General features: G+C 43.1%; 1 protein-coding gene across 1 annotated transcript; it reads left to right on the forward strand.

Moving 5' to 3' along the window:
• The first annotated feature begins 9,225 nt into the window (after positions 1 to 9,225).
• On the forward strand, positions 9,226 to 11,313 carry LOC138151742 (endogenous retrovirus group K member 8 Gag polyprotein-like). The gene has a single exon (XM_069075354.1). The coding sequence runs from the start codon at positions 9,226 to 9,228 to the stop codon at positions 11,311 to 11,313; it is 2,088 nt and encodes a 695-aa protein (XP_068931455.1).
• The last annotated feature ends 10,968 nt before the right edge of the window (positions 11,314 to 22,281 follow it).

Genomic DNA, 22,281 nt, shown 5'->3' on the forward strand with positions numbered 1-22,281 from the left:
TATTTGGGCCCATCTTGTTTGGATGACAGTGGGACTACCAATTTTTTTTTCCTCTCTAAGGTGGTATTTCTTCAGCTTTGGTATGCACAGACATTGAAAGATGGAAACATTTAGCATGAAAGAACTTCAGGAAGATAAGACCAGGGGTTCTAAAGGGGAGGGCCAAGTGTATAAATTACTTTTACTCAAAGTGAGCATGTCATAATAGAATATTTTTTGTAGCTTGTAATAGAATGATGCCTTTTATGTGTCAGTAAAGTCATATTCCTTCTACTACATACACTAATATGATGATTGGGAAACTTGAGTGTGGGTAACAAAGATCCCTAGAGAATGTCTGTCAGTCATAGAATAACAAATTTTGAACAGGATGGGTTAAAAGGCAATCTAGTCTGACAAATTCTTTAAAAATAAGGAAACTGAAGGCCAAAGTTAAGAGATTTTTCCAAGCAGATTTGAACCCAGGTTCTCTGACTCTAAAGTATATGTACTTCCCACTATGCAACACTGTTTATTTCTCCATAATTACATCTTCAGTTTATTAGACAATCCCTAAATACAAAAGTTTTTTTTTTTAACTCAAAAGTCCATTCAACCGGTCACTTCTCCCTTCAAGAAAAACTGCAAAGGAAGAAAATAGGCCTATTCTGAGATAGCATGGAATACTGGAAAGATAAGTGGTTGAGAATTTTAAAAATTTGAGTTTAAAGCTAACTTTCTGTACATATTGACTTAAGGCAAGGTTAAAATTCAAATAGGAGTAATTCTATTTGCTGAAGCTCTTACCCTCATCTATTTTCCATCAAAACTCCCAACAACTTTCTTCAATGTTCTCACCTCCATGCTAGCTTTTATTATTGCTTCTTTCAAAGCCTGAGTCTCTCAATATCCAGCTTGGTCCAGTAGTAGCAGTAATAATAGTGACAATACACTTAGAATATTACCTGGCACATAGTAATCCCTGCATAAATGTTAGCTATCATTATTAATATTATTAATAATAACAACTAACATTTATATAGTACTTTTAGGTTTGCAAAGTACTTTACAAATATATAATCTCATTAAATCATTATAATTACTCTAGAAGGTAGGTCCTATTATTATCTTTATGTATCCTCAGCCCCCTCATCCTTCTGATTTGGAGGATGCAGGATGGACTACCATATTCCTCCCAATGCCTTCCTTTACAGAGAGCAGAAACTGAACTTTTGGGCTCCTTCTGCTCTGCATCTACTGCCCTGCCTGGTTTTTTCTGCCTGTACAAAACAAGATGCTCCTACATGCTGGGTGCCTCCTGGTGTCTCTCCTCCCCTACTTTCCTGCTTCCTTTTGTGTGTTACCTACCACCCCCTTTGGATCATGTGCTCTTTGAGAGTAGGAACTGTCTTTCTTTTTATTAATTATATCTCCAGTGTGTAGTTAAGTGTCTAGCAGATAGTAGGTACTTAATAACTGTTTGTTGGATTGGAATTTAAAGATTAAAAAAATGGAGGCAGATAGAGGTTAGGTGACTTGTCCAGGGTCACACAGATAATAGGTGACAGAGACTGGATTCAAACTCATTTGGGAAAACTTAAGCAAGCCTCTTCTACTACTTTATAAAAACAGTACTTCTTAAGCATTTTTTTTTAATTTAAGGGGGCATTATATTTATATATATATATATATATGTTTATATATATAGGCATTAATAATAATGATAGCTGTCATTTATATAGTACTTTAAGGTTTGAAAAACACTTCATGTGTTATTGCATTTGACCTTCACAGCATCCCTGGAAAGTAGATGATATTATTGTCCTCTATTTTATAGATGAGAAGCTTGAGGTAAAGGAATGTTATGTTATTTGCCCATCACATTATCAACAAATGTCTGAATCAGGATTAAAACTCAAGTCTTGCTGACTCCTAATCTAGCACTCTATCCATTGCACCCCTTAACTACAAATAATGCAGCATGGAAAAATGAAATATAGTGTGAATACTCTGCCCTTTTCTCCATCGTCTCGTTTTGACAAGCAGTGTACATTGACTTTGCTTAACCAAGTGAGGAGGGGAGAAAAGTATGGAAAATGAGTGTGTGCTTCTCTCTGACTTTACGTACCCTTCTATTAGAAAATTCCAAGGTGGGAGAAACATTCATAACATTCATCCCACCCTCCCCAAATATGTAAGGAGGAATAAATAGATGCTGATCCAGTTTAGCTAGAAACAAAAACAGAAGAAATTCGGGCAGAGTCAGAATATATGACAGTAGCAGGCCTGAAGGAAAGGTGACTGAAATTCAGCTAGCTGGACCAGACCTTTCCCCCAAAAGCTATTAGGGGCATGAACTGAAGTCAGTGAGATATAAATTCCCTAACATGGAAGAAGGCTGTGATTGTTTTCCAAAGGGGAAGAACGAAAAAATAAGTGGCAAAGGCATGTGAGGGGAAAAGACCACCAAAGATTTCAAGAGGAAGAAAATCCAGTTAAAAACCTAGAACACAAGGAATTAAATCAACAAAGAAGATACCCAAATTAGAAGGAAGAAAGAATAATAATACACAAATGATCACAAACTTTTTTCATATATTTCAAGAAAAAATAAATGGAAGCAAAACCTATTAAAACATGAAGCCTGGTAGATTTTCAGTAGAATATGGAACCACAAGCAAAATGTTCCAGATAGTTACAAAAAGTGAAATAAAAGTCTTGAGAGCAATTAGAAGGGGAAAATGGAAGAATTTATGATTTCATAGTTGAAATAATTAGCAGACAAAGAAACTCGAAATCAGTTGCAATTCTTTCTGAAGCAGGAAAGGAGAGAATACAATGTTAGGAGTACAAATATAATGAAAAGGGAAGAACAATCTGGAAGAAGAGAAGCAAACAGCAATACTTTTAACTATCTCTGTACAAGTAAAAGACATTGATCTTGAAGACAGGATGCATTGACACAACTTAAGGATCATAGGTCTCCCAAAGGAGCATGAAAAATTGAAAAATTTTGAATATCACAATATAGGAAATATGCAAAAACTGCACAGAACTTAAATCAAGACAATGACCAAAGCAATACACAGGTCACTCACAGTAAAAATGGGGGTAGAGGCATTTGATTTAAGTAATGAAAAAAAGTAGAAAAGTAATTTTCCAGGGATCTTGTCGATTATTTCTGACTCTATATGCAAAGGTACTAAGACTAAAGCTTTTTTTCTTATTTAGCCCCTCCTTCATTACTTGACAGTCTCTTTATTTGATCTTGGAATCCATAAATCATATAATATTAGGGCTGAATGTCTCTCTATCTGGGACCATCTCTAGTCTTGTTCAGTCTGGTCTGATATTGTCCATTTCACTTGCATGTCATGGCATCACCTTCCTGATGTCATGGTCCTCTACAAGAATGAAGAACAAACAACGACAACAAAATTAGAGCTATAACTAATTTTAGAGATCATCTGTTTATAGAGTCAGTCTTTCAAGTGTTAGGAGAAACTTAAGGGACCATCTAGTCCAAGGTGTACGTGGAAAAGAATCTCCCAATTATGCCCGGCAAATGGCCATCCATCCTTTGCTGAAAAATCTCTAGTGAGGAGACCCTACTACCACCCCCACAGAACTGATTCCTCTTGGAGGACTTTTCTTATTGTGAGGAAGTTCTTTGCTATGCCAATTGTAAATCTGTCTCTCTGAAACTCCACCTTTTTCCTCCCTAGCTAAACAGAACAATTCTCTTCTCTCTTCAATAACCCTTCAAATACTTAAAGATAGCTATCATGTCCCTAAGGGAAATTTTCTCTTCTCCAATACTCATACCCTGTTGACATGATTATTATTTGCCACAAATCCAAGCCCCCTTATTTGTACGTAAAAAAACTCAAGCCAAGAGAGTCACAGGATTAAGACGAGGAATTGATCAGGATTCATTCATGAGCTGAGCTAAATCAAATCTTGTTTTCTAAAAGGAAAAGGGTGGATTGCAAATTAATAATGTTAGTAATATAATAGTATAATATGTATTTAGATGTAAGTCTACTCTTACAGAATAAGCTTTTCAAATCGTTATCTTTATAACGTTCTACAAACTTTGACTTCCAAGTTCCTACAGCCTCTGGCACAGGAATACCTAAAAGAAGAGGGGAAAAGCTCAGAGGGTGCTATTAAAGTTGTAGTAATCAACCAAGGTATGCCAGCATCATTGTCTAGCCCTTGTGATTTCCTTTGTATCTAAAATCTTGGAAATTTTTCAGCACAATATGTGACATATACATAGATTTAGGAAGGAAATCATCCAGGTAAACATGCTTTCTAGAACCACATTGTTGTTCCACAAAGAGGCAGCACACAATTTCTCTTCTGTAAAAACAGTTAGTTCTGCCTCCATAATGTAGGGGTTAATTTAAGCACATAATTCTAGAGAGTCTGTTCTTCTTGCTAGAATCTATTCAATAAAAGAAGCCTTGGGGTAAAGGTGGGATTTGATCTCAGGGAGCTTGGAAACAGTTGCTGCCTTCTTGCTTCTTGTGGTTAAATTTTGTTTCAATGCTTCTGACAGCATTATTAAATATGGAAGTTGTTGTTCTGGGAAGCTATACTTTTTTATGTTTTCATTTTTCTTCCTTACTCCCCATCCATGGACCTGACCTTTGGGTCTGTCACCGTCCCCTGAATACTTTGTGACCATATCAATGCAATGCCACCTATTTCTCTTTGACCTAGAACTCAAAAGTGACATGCCCAGAGCTACACAGCTCGTAAGTGAACAAGGCCAGATTTGAACTCCAGTCTTCCTGACTCAAACTCCAACACTCAATATATATAGTATCTGGTTGACTCTAGTAATCAAAGGCGAAGCATACCAGTGGGGGATCATGATCAATAGCATTATAAAAACACTCTCAATCCCTCAGAGCTATCTCTAGAACCCCAAGGGAAAACATAGCTAGCTGTGCTCTAGGGACCCAGCTTGGCAGTGCACATGGGAATTTGAGAGACACTAGCTGCGTGATATACACAAAAAATTAAATTAGAAGGTTCTTGTCCTCTCCAAATGCCTCCATAGGCTCCAGGTCACCTCAGGCACTTTTATTGGATATGTCTAGTTTTAAGTCTTGAAGTGAATGAAAACCCTGAGAGACAGAGTTTCTGGGTAATTAATAATAAATTTATTAATTAAGCTAGCTGGTGAGCACTATCTTGAGGGTCAGTGGTTTGTCTTGGTAACTAAAGATGCCAAGGGAGACACCTTAAATTCCTTCTTAAAGGGAAGTCACCCAACAAATAAAAATCAACTCTGATTGGTAGATGTTTAATGAGGAGGCAGGTTAAAAGTCTTTCGCTCCTCCTGCTGAGAACATGGCTTGATCATGAGACTCAGCAGCCTCAAGACTTCTGGACAAATAAAGCTATCTACATATGGACCTCTCTAGCTAGTTTTCTTCTTCATGAGCTGAGTTGCCCTAAACTCTGATTGGAAGGGCCCAAAGACACTTCCTTCTCCATGCAAAGGCTCACCCAGATTGGATTCTGTTTATATTCTGGAAAGAAATTAGGTCTCACAATTGGGTGGCAGGTGCTTTGAGGGTTAGGAGCAATCTCATTAGTCAGTCATGCCCTTCAGATACTGATGAAATTTTACAGAAGTTGAATTTTAACAGAAATAAAAGGAAAGAGGCAAATCACAGATTAATAATTTGTTATTAATATAACAGTATTATATTGATTTTGCTTGGTCTGCTAGAAGCTCCTCTTACAATATGTTCTGGTTTTCCTGAAAGGACTCCAACAACTTGTAATGGCTATTGCTACTCTCATTTGTAAAGTTGGTTTATCTACCTTATTGTTTTGCCATGTCTATGGTAACAAGGGTAACTAATACAGAGTTGGGACTAAAACCAAGACAGAGGTTTGTTGGAGCCATCTAGAACCATTCAGGAAAGCTGATTGTTAAATTTTCAGTGTGAGCATTGACCCCTAGAAATCTGTTAACTACAACAAATCAGAACTTGATTTATTGTTTTGTTGATTGTCTAGACTTAAGAAAGTGATGGAGAAAATGCTAATAATGCACATTAAACTTTAAAGTGTGTCACACATACCAAGAAATCCCTGAACTCAGTAATACTGATTTCCTGATACTCCCCACAACTACTTCATAGTCTCTTCCATCCTCTCATTGATAAGGAATGACAAACCACATTTCTGTGTTAGAGTTAAAAATATATATATATGAGACACTATGAGATGCACAGAAGACATATGCCCCATGTCATAAATAAATTTAGCAGCATAGAATCAGGTAAATTTACTTTGCTTCCTTGTGCTGTTTTACATATTTCCAGGACCCTTGTTTCCATCTATTCAGGTGATCCCTTAGGACAACAACACACCATCCCTTAGTAGACAATCTTTATGTCTAGTTATAACTAAAAATTAAGAAAACAAGACCCAAGAAAACCAAACGCTTATCCCCTGGTAGTTCTTGAGTTATGAAACTTCTCAGTCTTCATTAGACTGATCCTCTTAATATCACCACACTTGACTTTGCAAGTCATCAGGAACTCCCAGAGCTTGCTCTCTGCTTGGACTCTATTACTTTTGAGAATAAAGCAACAAAGGTAGGTTTCAAGGGAAATATTGAAGTATTTCCTTCTTCTTCAATTTCATTTATAAAACCATTTAGGCTTGAAAAAAATTTTAAATTCCTGAAACAGGTTTCAGTTCTGTGAGCATGTCAATGTAAACATGTTGGTGCTCTTCACTTGTGATTTATTGCTTTTATTTTTTTAAGATTTCTTTTCTCTATCTTCTATCTTTTTAGGGACCCAAAGTTGTATAGGTATGTTTGTACTGGTTTCCCAGCTTATGTAAATTACTGATGCCTTGTGAATGGAATGTAATTTTGTGCAACAAAGACTTCTCAGACTCCCTTCTGGGAGCTGTGGAATCAATTTTTCATGAATTTTGTTGCTTTTTCACAAGTTGCTGTCTGCATATGTTCCCTCATCCCAAATCAAGCCATATATCTCCTCTGCCCTCCCCTCTACCATGGCTGCTTTTTTTCACCACAGACTGCCTTTCATTGTCTCTTTTAATTTGAAGTCCCAAACTCTGTTGAGTATCCTAAAAATATGTGGTGGTTTTTTGAACAAGACAGTGAAGTGATGAAAAGAGTCTGAAGGCATTTCAAAACTTAGCTGATGCTGGACTTACTTAGTTTATAATCTCTAAACCACTATATATCTAGAGGTCTAAGCAGCCTTGGGAAGGTAGGAACAAACAAAGCTCTGGGAGTTGAGTTGCTAGAGCTATAACAAGAATGCTGTCTTCATCAGTTTTAACTCAGGTAGGGTACTCAGGGCTTTGCACCAGGGCAACAAAATTTAGACAGCAATGACTTCACTTTCCCCCAGCAGTAGAAAGAAACTGAGTTTAGCACCTGTTAGAAGAAGAAATTACTTTAAAAAGAAAACTATCAGATGATTCTCTTTGTCTCTCCCATCTAAGGTGAGCTCCTCCCAAACCTAGCCCTGTCAGCTCCTCTTAACCTAGCAGTAGACTCAAAATGCCCCCTAGTTTCTTGCTCTCCTCTATGGGTCAGTGCCTCCTAATTCCTCTTCCCTCCAGACACACAGAAAAGGACCCTGAGTCATGTGTTCTCTACCCCCTTGGAATTAATTTATCTTTTAAAAAAGTGACTTGACAACATATTTAATAAATTTTAGAATGTTTTCTCCAGATATTCAAGTTGCTAGATAAAGGTTTTCATTTATGAACATGCCATTGCTGACCCACTGTTTGTAGGGTATGTGTTGTTCTTGTTTTTAATTCTAATAGGCATAACATATTTATTTTGATATACCTTTTCCCTTCCAGTCAACAGTACATATCTATTAAATCTTTGGAATGTTTTATTTTTCCATTTTTTTTGCCATAGAATTGACTTTAATTGATTGGACAAAGTAGAGATTGTGCCCAGGTCTTCATTAATACCAGTTATAAGAAAGTAGGGGTATGGCAGAGCTACCAATAGAGATCAAGAAACTACTATTCAACAGAAGGGTAATGGTGTATAATTTTCTAGATGTACAGGACTTGTTCATGTTCAGGACTCTGGAAAAGCAGAACAAAATATTTTTATGGTTCTTTTAATATCTTAAGGATAGCAATATAGCACTCACATTATGCAACTGTTGTTTGTCTCTTGTGTAGTGAGAGTACAATAGACAGGTAACCTCAGTGTTATGCTGGAACTCTAGTCTATAATAGAAGTTTCCAAACTTTTTCGATTATCAATAAAGATTATTTTAAGCACACAATAGCAATATATTATAGGATTATAGATATAAATATGGAAGATACTTTGGAGATTATCTCATCCAACCCCTTTATTTTAAATGATACTCAGTAAAAGTGATATATGTGCTCAAGGTACCAAGAGTAGTAAATGTCAAGAACAGGATTTGAATCACAGTTCGCTAATTTCAGACTTAGTGTGCTTTCTCCTGTACCTTCTATGTCACACATGTGAGAAGCATGCTTTTGGGGATCACAGGACTTCCCAGGAAGGATGAGGCAGGTAGCCAGGATGAGATTCCATATCTACTGCTCTCTTGGAGGCCCTTAGGAAGGTCCATGCGGGATGCCCCTCAATATGGCTCTGGGGATAACAGGACTTCCAAGTATGGCCAGGGAGTTGGGCTGGGATGACCTTCTGCTGCCCACTGCTTCCCTTTGGGGACCTTAAGAAGATCCACATGTGTAATGTGTAAAGGGACCCTGCCCTGCCCCAGGGGCGGAGAAGAAGACTAGTATAACCAGGAGCCCATATATGGTGATAAATGCTGTTGGGACTGATGATTGGGCGAGAAGGGTCGGGAAGGGCTATAAAGGCCCTAGGGCGGAAGTAGAGGAGAGACGCGAGCCGCGATGTAATCAGTGGAGAATAAACACCCCCCAAAAACTCCCTCTGCTCTCTGTCTGGTGATTGTTCCCCTCAAGGGGCCGGTGACGACCGAAGACCCGGATATGGGTAAGTAGAGGACCATAGGGCAGGTGAGGATTCCAGGGGCAGAGGGACCCCGGCATTCTGGCGCCCGAACAGGGACCTGACAGGGACCTGAGCACTTGGGCCCGGGGAGGACATCCCACCTAGCCGGCGGACGGTCTGCTAACTGCAGCTGGTCTGTGTTAGCCACCAGACAGCCTCGAGAAAAGGATTCTCGGGAAGAGGACAGTATGGGTTCAGGGCTTAGTATCCCTGTGTTTCGAGCGGAGGAGAAGGGGGTCTTGACCGCCCAGCTTTATAAGCTGTGCGCACAGCGGGGCGCTAAACTCCCTATAAAGACTTGCAGGCAGTTTATTGAGAAGGTTCTGGTGATCTGCCCCTGGGTGAAACCCTCGGGCTTACAGCCGCATAAGTGGCAGGCTGTAGGTCAACAGATGGCGTCTTATAATCAGACGTGCCCGGGGTTTTTGTCACCCGAAGACTTCAGGGTCTTCAAAATCGTGGCGGCAGCGGTGACCGCCCCAGACCCGCCCCCCCTGCCGTGCTCAGTTAGCACCCAGTGCCGTGCGTCTCTAGCGGGGTCAGACTCAGAGAGGTCCGGGGGCCATGAGGAATCTAAGGACGGGAACAGGAACTATCGCCCTAAATACCCGTGGGGGGACCTGGAAAAGGTTGCCCGAGAATCAGCCCCGGTGTTGAGCGAGTCAGAGGAAGAAGAGACAGCAAGGTTCCCCCGAGAAACCAGAAGGAGGAGAGAGAGGGCTCAGAATCCAGGTAAGGGGGTCCACCCAAGGGTGGCCGACGATCGGGAAGATGAAGGGTGGAGATCCCCCCTCCCTCCAGTCCCGTGCTCCTCTAAGATGGCGCCCCTGGAGACGCCGCATGTTGAAGGGTGGGGCCCTCTTCCGCCTCCTTCACGGAACCATGGAGGGCCCCTCCCGGAAGTCACGACACCCCCCTCTTACTGCCCTCAAGGGGCGGTCCCTCCGAGTGCGGGGGAAGGACTTTTGAGGCGGAGCCTCCGTCTGGCCGCAGAGGCGGGGGCGGAGGTTGACTTTGACTCCTGGGACATGTTCCCGATTTTGACTGATCCCTTGACGGGAGGTCGCACTCATGCCCCCATCCAATATAAGGCCCTGAAAGACTTTAAAGAAGCTGTGACCACATATGGCCCAGCCTCTCCCTATGTCAAGAAGCTGCTTGCCAATTTAGTTGCTGCCCACCCCTGGACGCCCGCTGATTTCGACGGGCTGGCGGTGGCTTGTCTGGAACCATCCACATACCTAGCCTACCAGGCGCAGCTTCGGAGAGAGGCCCGGCGAATTGCCCCGCTCAGACTTCAGAGGGCCCCACAAGATATGGAGGACTTGATTTGCGGGATGGGGCACTTTGCTAACCCGGCAGTCCAACTAGCCTATGGACATGCCGACCTGGACGATGTCCAGGAGGCCCATATGAGGGCTTGGGAGAAAGCCTCGGTTAGGGGCCAGGGGTCTGGGACCAAGCTGGTAGGGTTGAAACAGAGGCCCGGCCAGTCCCCTCTCTCCTTTGTTAATGAGGTCCAGGAGACTGTCCATCGATCCATCGGGGAGGGCAGAGCCATGGAACCGTTGATTAGACAACTGGTGAAGGAGGGCCTCCGCTCTCGGGAGGCGGCTGCCGTTAACGCACTGCCCTCCGATGCCCCTCTTTCTGACATAGTGGATAAGCTTATGGACCTGCCTCCAGACGACCCCTTAACACAGTCGGCTGCAGCAGCCGCCTCCAGAGATAACGCACTGGTCCAAGCCCTAGAAAAGCTGGTTTTGGCCAGTGCTGAGAGAGACAGTAACATCCTGGCAGCCGTCCAACGGCTTTCTTCTGCCCCCGCCCGTGCGGCCGGTAAAGTTTGTTTTGGGTGTGGCCAGAGCGGCCATTTCAAGGCTCAATGCCACGCCGTTCCTCGCAAGAGCTCCCCCAAGTGTTTCGCATGTGGAAGGCCAGGTCACGTGGCTAAGTATTGCCGCCTCAAAAATCCGGCGTCCTCGCCTTTAAGGCCCTCAAGCACCCCCCCTGGGGATGCCCCGGATTCCATGGCTGCCACACAGGGAAACGGGGGGGTGGAGGGGGACGACCGCCGTTCCCCCTCCGCAGCCCCCTCAGGCGGCCCGACCTCCCGGGTTCTGATGGCCCCTCCTCTTGGGACCCCCCCCAAATCAGCCCTTCCACCTCCCTCCGGGGGGGCGAACACCTGTCCCTGCCTCTTGTCCCTTCTATCCCGCACTAGTTATTGGAGTGGAGGGCCTGGTCGATTTTATAACCCCTACGCAGATTGTTGAGTCTTCCAAGGATCCTGTGATTTTGCTTAATCCCCATGATTTTCCCACCCCCTTGCATAGTGGCCAGCTGCTTGGCAAGGCTTTACCCCTAGTTGACAAAGGAAGCGAGACCCACCCCAGCCTAAATTGGACGCATTGCATTTCCTCGACCCGCCCCTCTATGGTCGTTCTGGTTTCTGGTGTCCCCGTCCTCGGTCTGGTTGACACGGGTGCGGATTGCTCGGTTATTAACGCCGCCCAATGGCACAAGAACTGGCCCCTGACTCTCCCCACTCTAGATGTCAGAGGAGTAGGCGGGAGCAAAAGAGCCAAGCAGGCTGCCCGCCCCCTGCCATGGGCCATGGAAGACCTGGAGGGTTTCTTTACACCTTTGTGTTTGCCAGATCTCCCCTATGCCCTGTGGGGCAGGGACCTTCTTTCTCAGATGGGCATGTATTTAACAACCTCGGACCCCCCTCCGGGAAATGGGTCGGGGCCACTGCCTTGAGCATCGCCCCCCGTTTGACCTGGATAAATCCGGACCCGGTCTGGGTGGACCAGTGGCCCCTTACAGCTGAGAAGCTCACTGCCCTAGAAATTTTGGTGGAGAAGCTTTTGAAGGAGGATAAAATTGAGCCGTCCTTCAGCCCTTATAATTCTCCCGTTTTCGTGTTAAAGAAGAAATCTGGTAAATGGAGGATGCTGATCGACCTCCGAGCGATAAATGCTCGCCTCCTCCCTATGGGCTCCCTGCAACCTGGCCTCCCTATGCCCACCGCCATTCCCAGGGATTGGCATGTGGCTGTGGTTGACATCGTGGACTGTTTCTTCTGTATTCCCCTCTCCCCTGAAGATCGGGACAAATTTGCCTTCTCTGTTCTGTCCACTAATTTTCAGGCTCCTTATCAGAGATTTCAGTTTAAGGTCCTTCCACAGGGAATGGCCAATAGCCCTACGCTCTGCCAGTTCTATGTTGCCGCATTGCTTTCCCCGGTGAGATTATGCTTTCCCCAGCTGCTTATTTTGCATTATATGGATGATATCCTTATTGCAGGGCCCGGGATAGATGAGGTGAGGGAGTGCCTTCACCGTTTGATGCAGACATTAGCCAAAGCAGGGTTCGCCGTCGCCCCGGAGAAAGTCCAGCTTCATCCTCCCTTTCAATACCTGGGGCATGTGCTTACCAATGCCTCTGTTTCCCGAAACTTGCCGCCCATTGATGTGGATGCATATAAGACCCTCAATGATTTTCAGAGGCTAGTGGGTGCTCTTCAGTGGATCCGCCCCACCATACCAATACCGCCTACCTTAATGCAGCCTTTATATGCCCTCCTAAGAGGGGATGCATCCTTACTCTCCCCCCGCCAGTGGTCTCCTGAGGCCTTAGAGGCTCTACAGGAGATTGTACAGAGAGCCAGCGGGTCCTTGGTCCGTTATGACCCCTCGTTGCCCATACATTTGCAAATGCTGGTTGACTCCGAGGCTCCATGGGGCTGTTTGTTTCAGAGGCACGGCTGTTTGGAATGGTTGTATTTTAAAGCTGGAAAGGCGATCATTTCAGAGAAATGGGAGAGCTTTTGTTTTTTTGCCCTCCGGGCGCTGGACCGCTGCCGTGCCGTTTTCGGGTGTGACTTTCAGTTGAATTTCTATCTCCCTCCAGACGTGTTTCCCACCATGATGCAGTTCTCTCTTTCCTGGTATGCCCTTCTTTCTTCCGTCCAGCTTTCCCAAGTTCCCAGGCCCCCTTTGGTCCGCCTGTTTGAGGCGGTGAAAGTTGGTCCCTCTGACGGCCCAGTAATGCAACACCCGGTCCAGGGCCCGAATGTCTTTACAGATGCTACTAAGGACCACCGCGCAGTAGTTTATGATGCCAGCTCTTCTAGTATTTGGCTTTTTGAGACGCCTTATGCGTCTACACAGCGTAATGAGCTTTTTGCCATTTTGCAGGCCTTTAAGCAGTTTTCCTCTACGCCTTTTAATTTGATTACGGATAGCCAGTATTGTGCCCTACTTCTTCCCCGTCTTTGCCATGCCTATATTTCCCCTTCCTCCTCAATTTCAGACCTTCTACGTGAGGTTCAAATTTTGCTCCAGTTGAGGGTTTTCCCTGTTTATGTTTTGCATGTTAGGTCTCATATTACGGAGGAAGGGCCCATTTTTTCAGGAAATGCACGAGCCGATCGGGCGCTCTATGCGGCCGCATTGGAGTCCCCTCCCGCCTCGCCCGCTGAACAGGCGCATGCCAAGTATCACCTTTCCGCCCGATCACTTAGGATGCTCTATGGTGTCCCCAAGGGCGAGGCCAGGCTCATAGTTCGGCGGTGCTCCGTGTGTGCCCCCTTCCGTCCCCGCATCCCCGAGGCATCAACTAATCCGCGGGGAGATGCCCCAAATGCGCTTTGGCAGATGGATGTTACACACCTTGGTAAACGTTGCATCCACGTCTCTGTGGACACGTGCTCTTCCTTCGTTTTTGCAACCTTGCAGAACGGGGAGTCAGCCCGAGCAGTGATAAGCCACTTGTATGAGCAGATGGCCATGTTGGGATCCCCGGTAGCCATAAAGACGGATAATGGCCCTGCCTACGCCTCCCAGGCTTTTGCCTTGTTTTGCGCAGAGTTTCAGATTACTCATGTTACTGGCCTCCCCTATAACCCTACGGGACAGGCGATTGTTGAGCGGGCCAACCGCACCCTTAAGGTCGTGCTTGCCAAACAAAAGAGGGGAACTCCCCGCTCCATCACACGTCAGGAGCTGGCTCAGGCAGTTTTTACTATGAACTTCCTACAAGTAAGAGAGGACGGGTCCACTGCGGCCCAGAGATTTTGGTCTTCCCACGCCCAGCCCACGCCGTCACTGGTACAACTCCCATCGCCTAGCCGCGCCCTGCCCGGCACGAAGGTGCTGTGGAAAGACCTTGAGGGCAATTGGCATGGCCCAGTGACGGTGGTGGAGCGCAAGCTCGGCCACCTCTCCTTCCGGCCCGAGGATAACGAGAAAGCAACCCCGCAATGGGTTCCTCTTCACAGAGTTAGGGATGTGGAATGACAGGGCTCCACCCCTCCTCCAAACGAGGGGTGAGAGGGAGTTTTGTGTTTTTGTGTCTTTCAGGCGCTGTGCTACTTCTGGGGATCCTGCTTCACTGCATAGGAGGGATGGCAGATGAGGAGCACCTGAGATGGGGCATCCTGTCAGCCTTCCCGCGGCCGCTGCCGGTGACACATTCAGCTCGGACCTTCCCTCGCTTCTTCTCCTCGAACTCCTCCTTTGGTCTTCCGTCGTTGCCGTTTGATTGTACACCTTCTCCCCTCCTATTCCCTCGGCCAATGTCACGACTGGCAGGCCACTTAACTGGACTTGTCAGGATCCCAAACCGATCTTCGCAGGAAATTCCAGTAGCCAAGCAAGCGTGTCCTCACGCTTTCTCCAGTATGCGGATCCCGGAGCCACTGCCAACCCCTTTGACCTCTGGTTACTGTGCGGGGTGAATGGCTCCTACTCAGATGTTCGCCCCCTGGGGATGGTCAATGGGGGACAGGTCGGGGTCGGGAATGGTACCTGGTCGGGGGTGGAGGGTGGCGATTCCCCGAGCTTTAACTTATCCGCATTTCATAGTAACGTTACACTGTCTCCTGGTTCACCCAGTGGGGTGGTTTGACCTCGTCCCTGTTAGTTTTTGTGCTTCTTCTTTTCCTTCTTTTGTGGTGTGTGTGCCGACTTCGACGGCAAAACCGTGGGTATATGCTTTTAACGCAGCGAGCATTGATGGCTGTGTCTCAGGGAGACGATCCCCAGGTCTGGTTTGAGGCATGGGGGGACGCTTGACACTCGGGGTAAGACGAGGCACCCTCCATGACGGGCAACTCCTCACTCCTCGGCCGCCTAAGACAGGGTCAAGAGTGTCTGATTCCTAGGACGGGTAAGGTTCGAGTGAGACAGAGGCGACCTAAGCCAGAGGCCCTCGCGCCAAGCGTCAGAACCCCGCCCTATGGCCACCGGGAGGATCTTCTACCCGAGCCCGCCTGTGCTTGGCTGCATTTCCTTTTAGTGCTCAGTTTGCTTTAAAGAAAAAAGGGGGAGATTGTAAAGGGACCCTGCCCCGCCCCAGGGGCGGAGAAGAAGACTAGTATAACCAGGAGCCCATATATGGTGATAAATGCTGTTGGGACTGATGATTGGGCGAGAAGGGTCGGGAAGGGCTATAAAGGCCCTAGGGCGGAAGTAGAGGAGAGACGCGAGCCGCGATGTAATCAGTGGAGAATAAACACCCCCCAAAAACTCCCTCTGCTCTCTGTCTGGTGATTGTTCCCCTCAAGGGGCCGGTGACGACCGAAGACCCGGATATGGGTAAGTAGAGGACCGTAGGGCAGGTGAGGATTCCACGGGCAGAGGGACCCCGGCATAATGGAAAGCACAGAAGTAGTTCACACCTTGTTTCAACTATTGAATTAACACCTTGTTTCAGTTCAAATTTCTTTTGAGCCTTGTAATCAAGTCTGTTAAGAAACAGAATGTGTGAACCCTAGACCTCATGAATTCCTGTAACAGGAGGGGGAGGAGCTAATGACAATATATAAGGAGAGGCCCAGGCTTGAGACAGCAGAACTGAGAAGAGGACTCTTATGGTGGCAGAGTCAAGAAGGAGAAAACTTGTGGTATCCTGGCACTCTGTCTGCTCTGTCTATGTTGATGTTTATTTGTGATCCTTTGTACAGAAGCCCTAGGACCTTACTGGAATCCCTGAAAGAGGATTTTCTGATTGTATGTTTACAGAAGTCCTGGAGGAGGGTTTGGGAGGTGCTGGGACTTTACTAATGATTTGTTCTGACCTCTTGGACCTTGTTTGTGGGTCTGTGTTGATTTTTATGTTGATGATTTGTGTTGAGTTCTCAGACCTTGTTGGTGGTTATGAGTTGATTTCACAGGCAGATAGTGAATTGATGATGGTCCCAGCAATGTGCATGAATATTGTTGTGGCTCTGTCAAGTTTTGTCTTCCCAGAAACAGGAACTGTGAAGGACTTGAGATGGACTGGACACTGAGCTTCAATATGGAATGGGAACTGGATGAAGAACTGGACAAGGAGCTGGATAAGGAACTGGGAGCTGCCTGCCTTTGAATCCAGGTGACAGAGCTGGGACCATGGAAGAGGAACCATGGAAACTGAGAGCCAGTCTCAAGTCAAGCTGAAAGAAGACTTTACTTGGACACTGTGTACTGACTGAGAAGATCATGATTTACTGTGACCTAGGGGTGGAGAACTTTGACTTTTGTACTTTGTGATTGAATTAAGGATTTTGTGATTGACTAAATGAATGTACTTTATTTGAAACTATATGACCACTTTGGTGAAAACTATGTGGCCATTTTAGTGATAAGTTGTTGAGTTGTGATATGATGAATGCTGTAATTTGATTTTCTGTGATAAGTTGTAACATTCTGAATGCTGTTCCTTGATTTTCTGTAAATGTTTTGCTCTGATTTGTTATTAAATAAGTAGAGAGTTTGCTATACTATGTAATCAGACACTTGAAAGCTACTCACAGCAGCAGTCCTCTGGATAGCTGCTTGTGCATGGTGTTACAACATAATGTACCACTTCAGCAAACCCCTTCTCACTGAAAGAACTCAGAAATAGAGTGTGCAGAGGAAGGTTTTTATTACACTTCCAACAAAGAAGCAGGAGTGTTGCTCACCAGGGACACACCCACAGTGATGGAGAAGCAGGAGTGAGGGTCTACAGTTCTGTACTTCATGGTAGACTTAGAGTTAGTGAAATTCCTTACTTTCCCTCTCTCTCTCTCTCTCTCTCTCTCTCTCTCTCTCTCTCTTTCTCTCTCTCTCTCCATGTATACACACACACACACACATATATACTCTCTATATATATATACACACACACTATATACATATATATACTTTATATATACATATACATATATATGTATAGTCAAATTCCTCAAAGGTTAGTCAAATTCCTCAAATTTGTCACTTTATTTCCCTCTATATATTCTATATTCCATCTCTCTCTATATATAGATCATATGCAGATTACATATGCCTGATAGTGAGGATACTTGTGACTGGGCATGACCTCTCAGGCTTAAATCTAAACCAGTTTCTCCAGTTTAACCTTTCTAGTCCACATGGAGCCAGGATGGCCATTGCCTTGGTAAAATAAGATAAGTGAGCTACCCCCACAGCTATTGATCACCTCCAGTAACTTTTGTGGGAGCAAAACAAGATATCCCCTCTTACATACACACACGTATGTATAAAATATATATGTGTACGATCATCAATATATTACATGCAGAGGAACACATGCATGATAATAGATAACATATGATTGTAAACATTAAAACCTGACATAATGATCATTTTTTAAATTAATTTTATTTAATTAGAGTACCAAGACATTTTAGTTTTCCCTAAAATAATATTTTTAGTGTTAGCAATGCAATTAACTACGCTTCATTATTTTTGAAAATCTGGTTTTCATTCTGTGATACAGTGATCTGAACATGTGGTTCAAAGTTCAGTGTATTTTGCCACTTGTTTTCAATGGTTATCATTGTTGAAATGAGAAAGATTTACAGGTTATAATCAATGGAATCTAGAAAATGCCTTCTTTAAAGGAAAAAAATGGTTTGTGGTTGAAAGAGTATTATTTTGCTTTACACCTAATTATACTCAGAATATTTCCTCACTAACCCTGCGAAGACTTCTTTTTTTTTTTATTGCCTTTAGTTCCTGGAAGTACTATACTCTATAAAAGATCTTTCTGGACTCTTAGTTGTTAGAACTCTGCCTCTAACCTTCCAAAAAAGTTACATTATATTTTTTAAATGGATTTTGTATTTACTTGTTTATAAATATGCTACTTTCCTCCAATAGAATATAAGCTCTTTGAGGGCAGGCATTATTTCCATTTTTTTTCTTTGTAACCACAGTGACTTCCAGATTTTATGTGCTTAGTAAATGCTAGTTGAATTGAAATAATGTATATGTCTTTGATTTACATATCCCTTCTCTATTATACATAACTCTTACCTGAATTCATATAATAAGAAAGAAGTGGTGCCAAAATGTAATCAATATTCAGATAGACTTATGAAAGAATTTACTAACAGAGTCTGCAAATAAGCAAAATATATCTTGATCTCAAATCTGCTCCACATACTTTTCACTTCTGAATTGTACACCTTTCAGTCCATCACTGTAAATTATTCTTCTTCTATCAGTCCCCACCCCCTAAACTCAAACCCCTTTAGTTCCCAGTGGGACCAGAAAACAACAACATTTTGCAGCCACAGAATCATTCTGTCTCAGTTCCAAAACCCCAACTTTCTGAGCAGGTCTAATCTGTTGGAATGGATGGAGTTTAGAATGTAATTTCCTTGAGGGCAGAAACTCTTTCTTTCTATTTCTTTCTTTCTCTTCTTCCTTCCTTCCTTCCTTCCTTCCTTCCTTCCTTTTTTTTCTCCCCTCCAGCATTTACCACTGGCGCCCCTCAAAACCTTAATAAAAGTTTTAATCTAATCTATTCTTGGAATGAAAGGGAAAAGGCTAAAAAAGAAAAGTCCTCAGGGATAAAAGGATCTGGGAGACCTAGAGAAAAAAAACAAAAACAAAAGCACCAAACCTCTTGTGCTCTAGCTCACATTCAGTTTTCACTTCTGGCTCTTCGAACTTCAAACTGAATGAGGATGAAATATACACGTTGCTTAGAACTTTGCTACAATAAATCAATACAATTTATGTAGCTTCTGAGGACCTTCATAAACTTGCTTCCCAGGCCAGTCCTGGCTTATACCCCTTATGGACTCAGCTCCTTATCTAGGGTGCTGCCCTTGAGACATAGGGGTGAGAATGAGAATGAAGGGAAAAAGGAGGGTACTGAGAATAAGACCCAAGGCAGAGGATGAACAGGGAGGGTGATAAAACTGGCAACCCAGGTGGATTGAGCGCCCACATAGTACAAAAGGCTTCCTACCTATAAACAAAACCTTTCAACTTTGAATGTTCAATCTCACTAAGAGTTTCTGAGAAAATGCAGGATATTAAATTCCAGTTCTCCCAGGTTTCATAGCCACTGGAAGAGTAGGAAGAGCTAATATGACCCTAGACCATCTAAGAGTGAAAGTGTTATTGTGGATCTACATATTAAATATTAGTAAAGTATATATTTTCATATATGTATATATATATGCATATGTGTATACACACATACACATATGTATATAAAATCAATACATATAGAAATGCTAATATTTTCTTCCTGTATCTTCAAAGATCAATTTCCACTCTGTTCTAGACATATTCAGAAAACTAGCTGAAGTCTTCAGTAATGGGTTGAATATTCTGTGGAAGATTTAATAAAACTGGGGTAGGAATTGCAAAGATGGGAAGGCAGAGGTGAGTTGCCATTTTTTTCTGTGGAGGGAGAGCCTACATGCATGAGATCACAGATCCATCTAAGTAAATAAATGCTCTAGACTATGTAGAACACCTAACCATTGTCTAAGAACATTTTAAATACTCCTTTCAGCCTCTAATTTCCATTAAAATTCACATCATTACCTACTAGCTACAAGAAAGCAGCCATTCCAATCTGAATTATCCCGGCAGACTTCAAAATGTGGTAATGGAGAGCAAATGTCTTCTAAAAACTGGATGAAAAGTAGTTGTTCACAATTCAGGCTTATGCTACTTGGAGTTTCAAAGTCTGCAAACTTTAACTTAACATTTGAAAGGAGGAAAATTTAAATTTCCTTATCAGAGCTTTAACTGCTAAGTGTCTAGGAGAATTACACTGTGATGAAGAGAATTTCCAAAACAAGGAAATACAAAGCTTCATTTTCAAACTAGAAAATATGGTACAGTTGACTGTTTCCACTTTTGTTTTCCAGTATCCTATTTGTGAACTAGGCTTTTTAGCAACTGCCTTTTCTAAGTGTCTATAATGTGAAAAACAGTATGTGTTCCCACTCTGATCATCTGGAAATAGCTGAAATGAGCATCAGCAAACTTTACAAAGCCGTTTGTCTTTAGATGCAGAACAAGACTAAATAATTTTAGCCCAAATAGCAAAGGTTGTTTCCTCATACTGCCAAGTCCAAGGTGGAAAAAAAAAGAAGCTTGATATCATGTATATAGATGATCTATTGCCAAATATAATATATATTAGATTATTAAATACTCCATAGAATATTCACTCAAAAATATGTGTGTATATGTATGTTGTATAAATATAGCATATAAATATATACAATATATAAAACATGTGCATACACACATAGCTAATGTAATGTCTATAATATATGTAATATATGTAGGCCACATTGAGTGGCATAGCTTATGCAGGAAGAGGAAAGTGGCAATCTCACTATATTCTGCTCTCAGCAGAACTTACTTGGCATATTGTGTTGAGTTCTGGCCACCATATCTTAGAAGGGTATTGATAATTGTCTGTGCTTTGTTCTTGAAGAGGACCAATGGCATCAAGAAAGTGATGTCTTGACTTGCGATTGAGTTGGATTTAAGTGAGGCAAACCAGTGCAAAGTCATCAGCCTCACTCTCTACTCCACAGTCATCAGAGTACAGGATCAAGACACAGGTCAGGATGACTGGAGATGTCCTTGAATGCAGTAGGAAACCTTGTCTTTTTTAGATAAGGTCTTTCCTAGCTCATTAATAAACCGAAGAATATATACAAAAGGGCAGCTAGGGGAGGGTCTTGAGTACTTGTCAGATGATGATCATTCAAAGGACCTGGCTATATTTAGCCTAAAGAAGAGAAGACTTATTGGGGCATAATGATTAGTAGTCCTCAAATTTGTGGGAGGCTGACATATAGAAGAATGATTAAATGTGTTTTGCTTAGCCCTAGGGGGCAGAAGCAGGACTAATGGGTGGAAGCTGCAAAATAAACATTTATACTTGATGTCAGGAAAAACTGCAAATCAATTAGAAATGTCTAACCCTGGAATGAGCTGGCTCAGTAGTTTGTATGGTAGAACTAGGTGGCCACTGAGGTCCCTTCCAACTCTCAAATTCCGTGATTCTGTGAAATTTTGTCTCCCTTGCAGGAATACAAGCTTCTCATGGCCAGGTCATTTTTTGCCTTTGTATCTTCAGTATCTAGCACTGTGGGTCCTGTGCCAGGGAGGTGCTTGGAATATTGTAGATGCTTAATAATTTCTTGCTGGTTGATTGATTGATTTAATGATGATGGATTGATTACTCAAGGAATATATTTAGGTGCATTAGAGTAAGAGCAAAAACTGAAGGTACTAGGAGTAATCTAGACCAAGAGTTTGGAAACAGATAAACAGTGACTAGATAATTAGCCAAGGGATATAGGAGATGACAGTGCAAAGTTGAACTGATTAACTATGCGATCAAGATTTTGAAGGGAGGAAAGTTAGAGTCATCTGGAAGAGAAAAGTGACTGCAGGTTATGGTGAGGACAGAAAATAGACTTATGAAGGGAGGCATAAGGAAAGATGGAAGGTTATGGTAAGGTAGAATTTCAGAGTTATACATTATGGGGGTCGAATTATTAGAATGAAATCAAGGATATACGTGTGGATAAAATTGAGTGAGGGTACTGAGAATGGGATTTGAGTAAATTAATGATCTAGGAAAAAAGTATATTTGAATGGATATCAATATATACTTTGAAATGTCTAAGTGCAAAGGCAATAATTGAGTTACAGAGAAAAATGTGAACCAGGAAAAATGAATTTGTGAAAGGAGAACTAGTCTGGGTACTATCAGGCAACAGAGAAGAACCACCAACATCTAGATAAGTTTATATACTTGGATAGATTGAATTTTAAAGAAGGAAGAGAACTATGAGGGCAAGTTAGGAAGTGGTAGTGGAAACAAGAAGTAGGTCCACTTAGTGTCTGAATGGGAATCCAATCTTTGCCACTTACTACCCATGTCAACAGGGGAAAAAAAGGTCTCTGGGCCTCAGTTTC

This window comes from Petaurus breviceps, unplaced genomic scaffold (assembly GCF_028583685.1).
Source record: "Petaurus breviceps papuanus isolate PSGF00001 unplaced genomic scaffold, PetGlider_PUasm1.0 90919, whole genome shotgun sequence".
NCBI classification, from domain to species: Eukaryota; Metazoa; Chordata; class Mammalia; order Diprotodontia; family Petauridae; genus Petaurus; species Petaurus breviceps.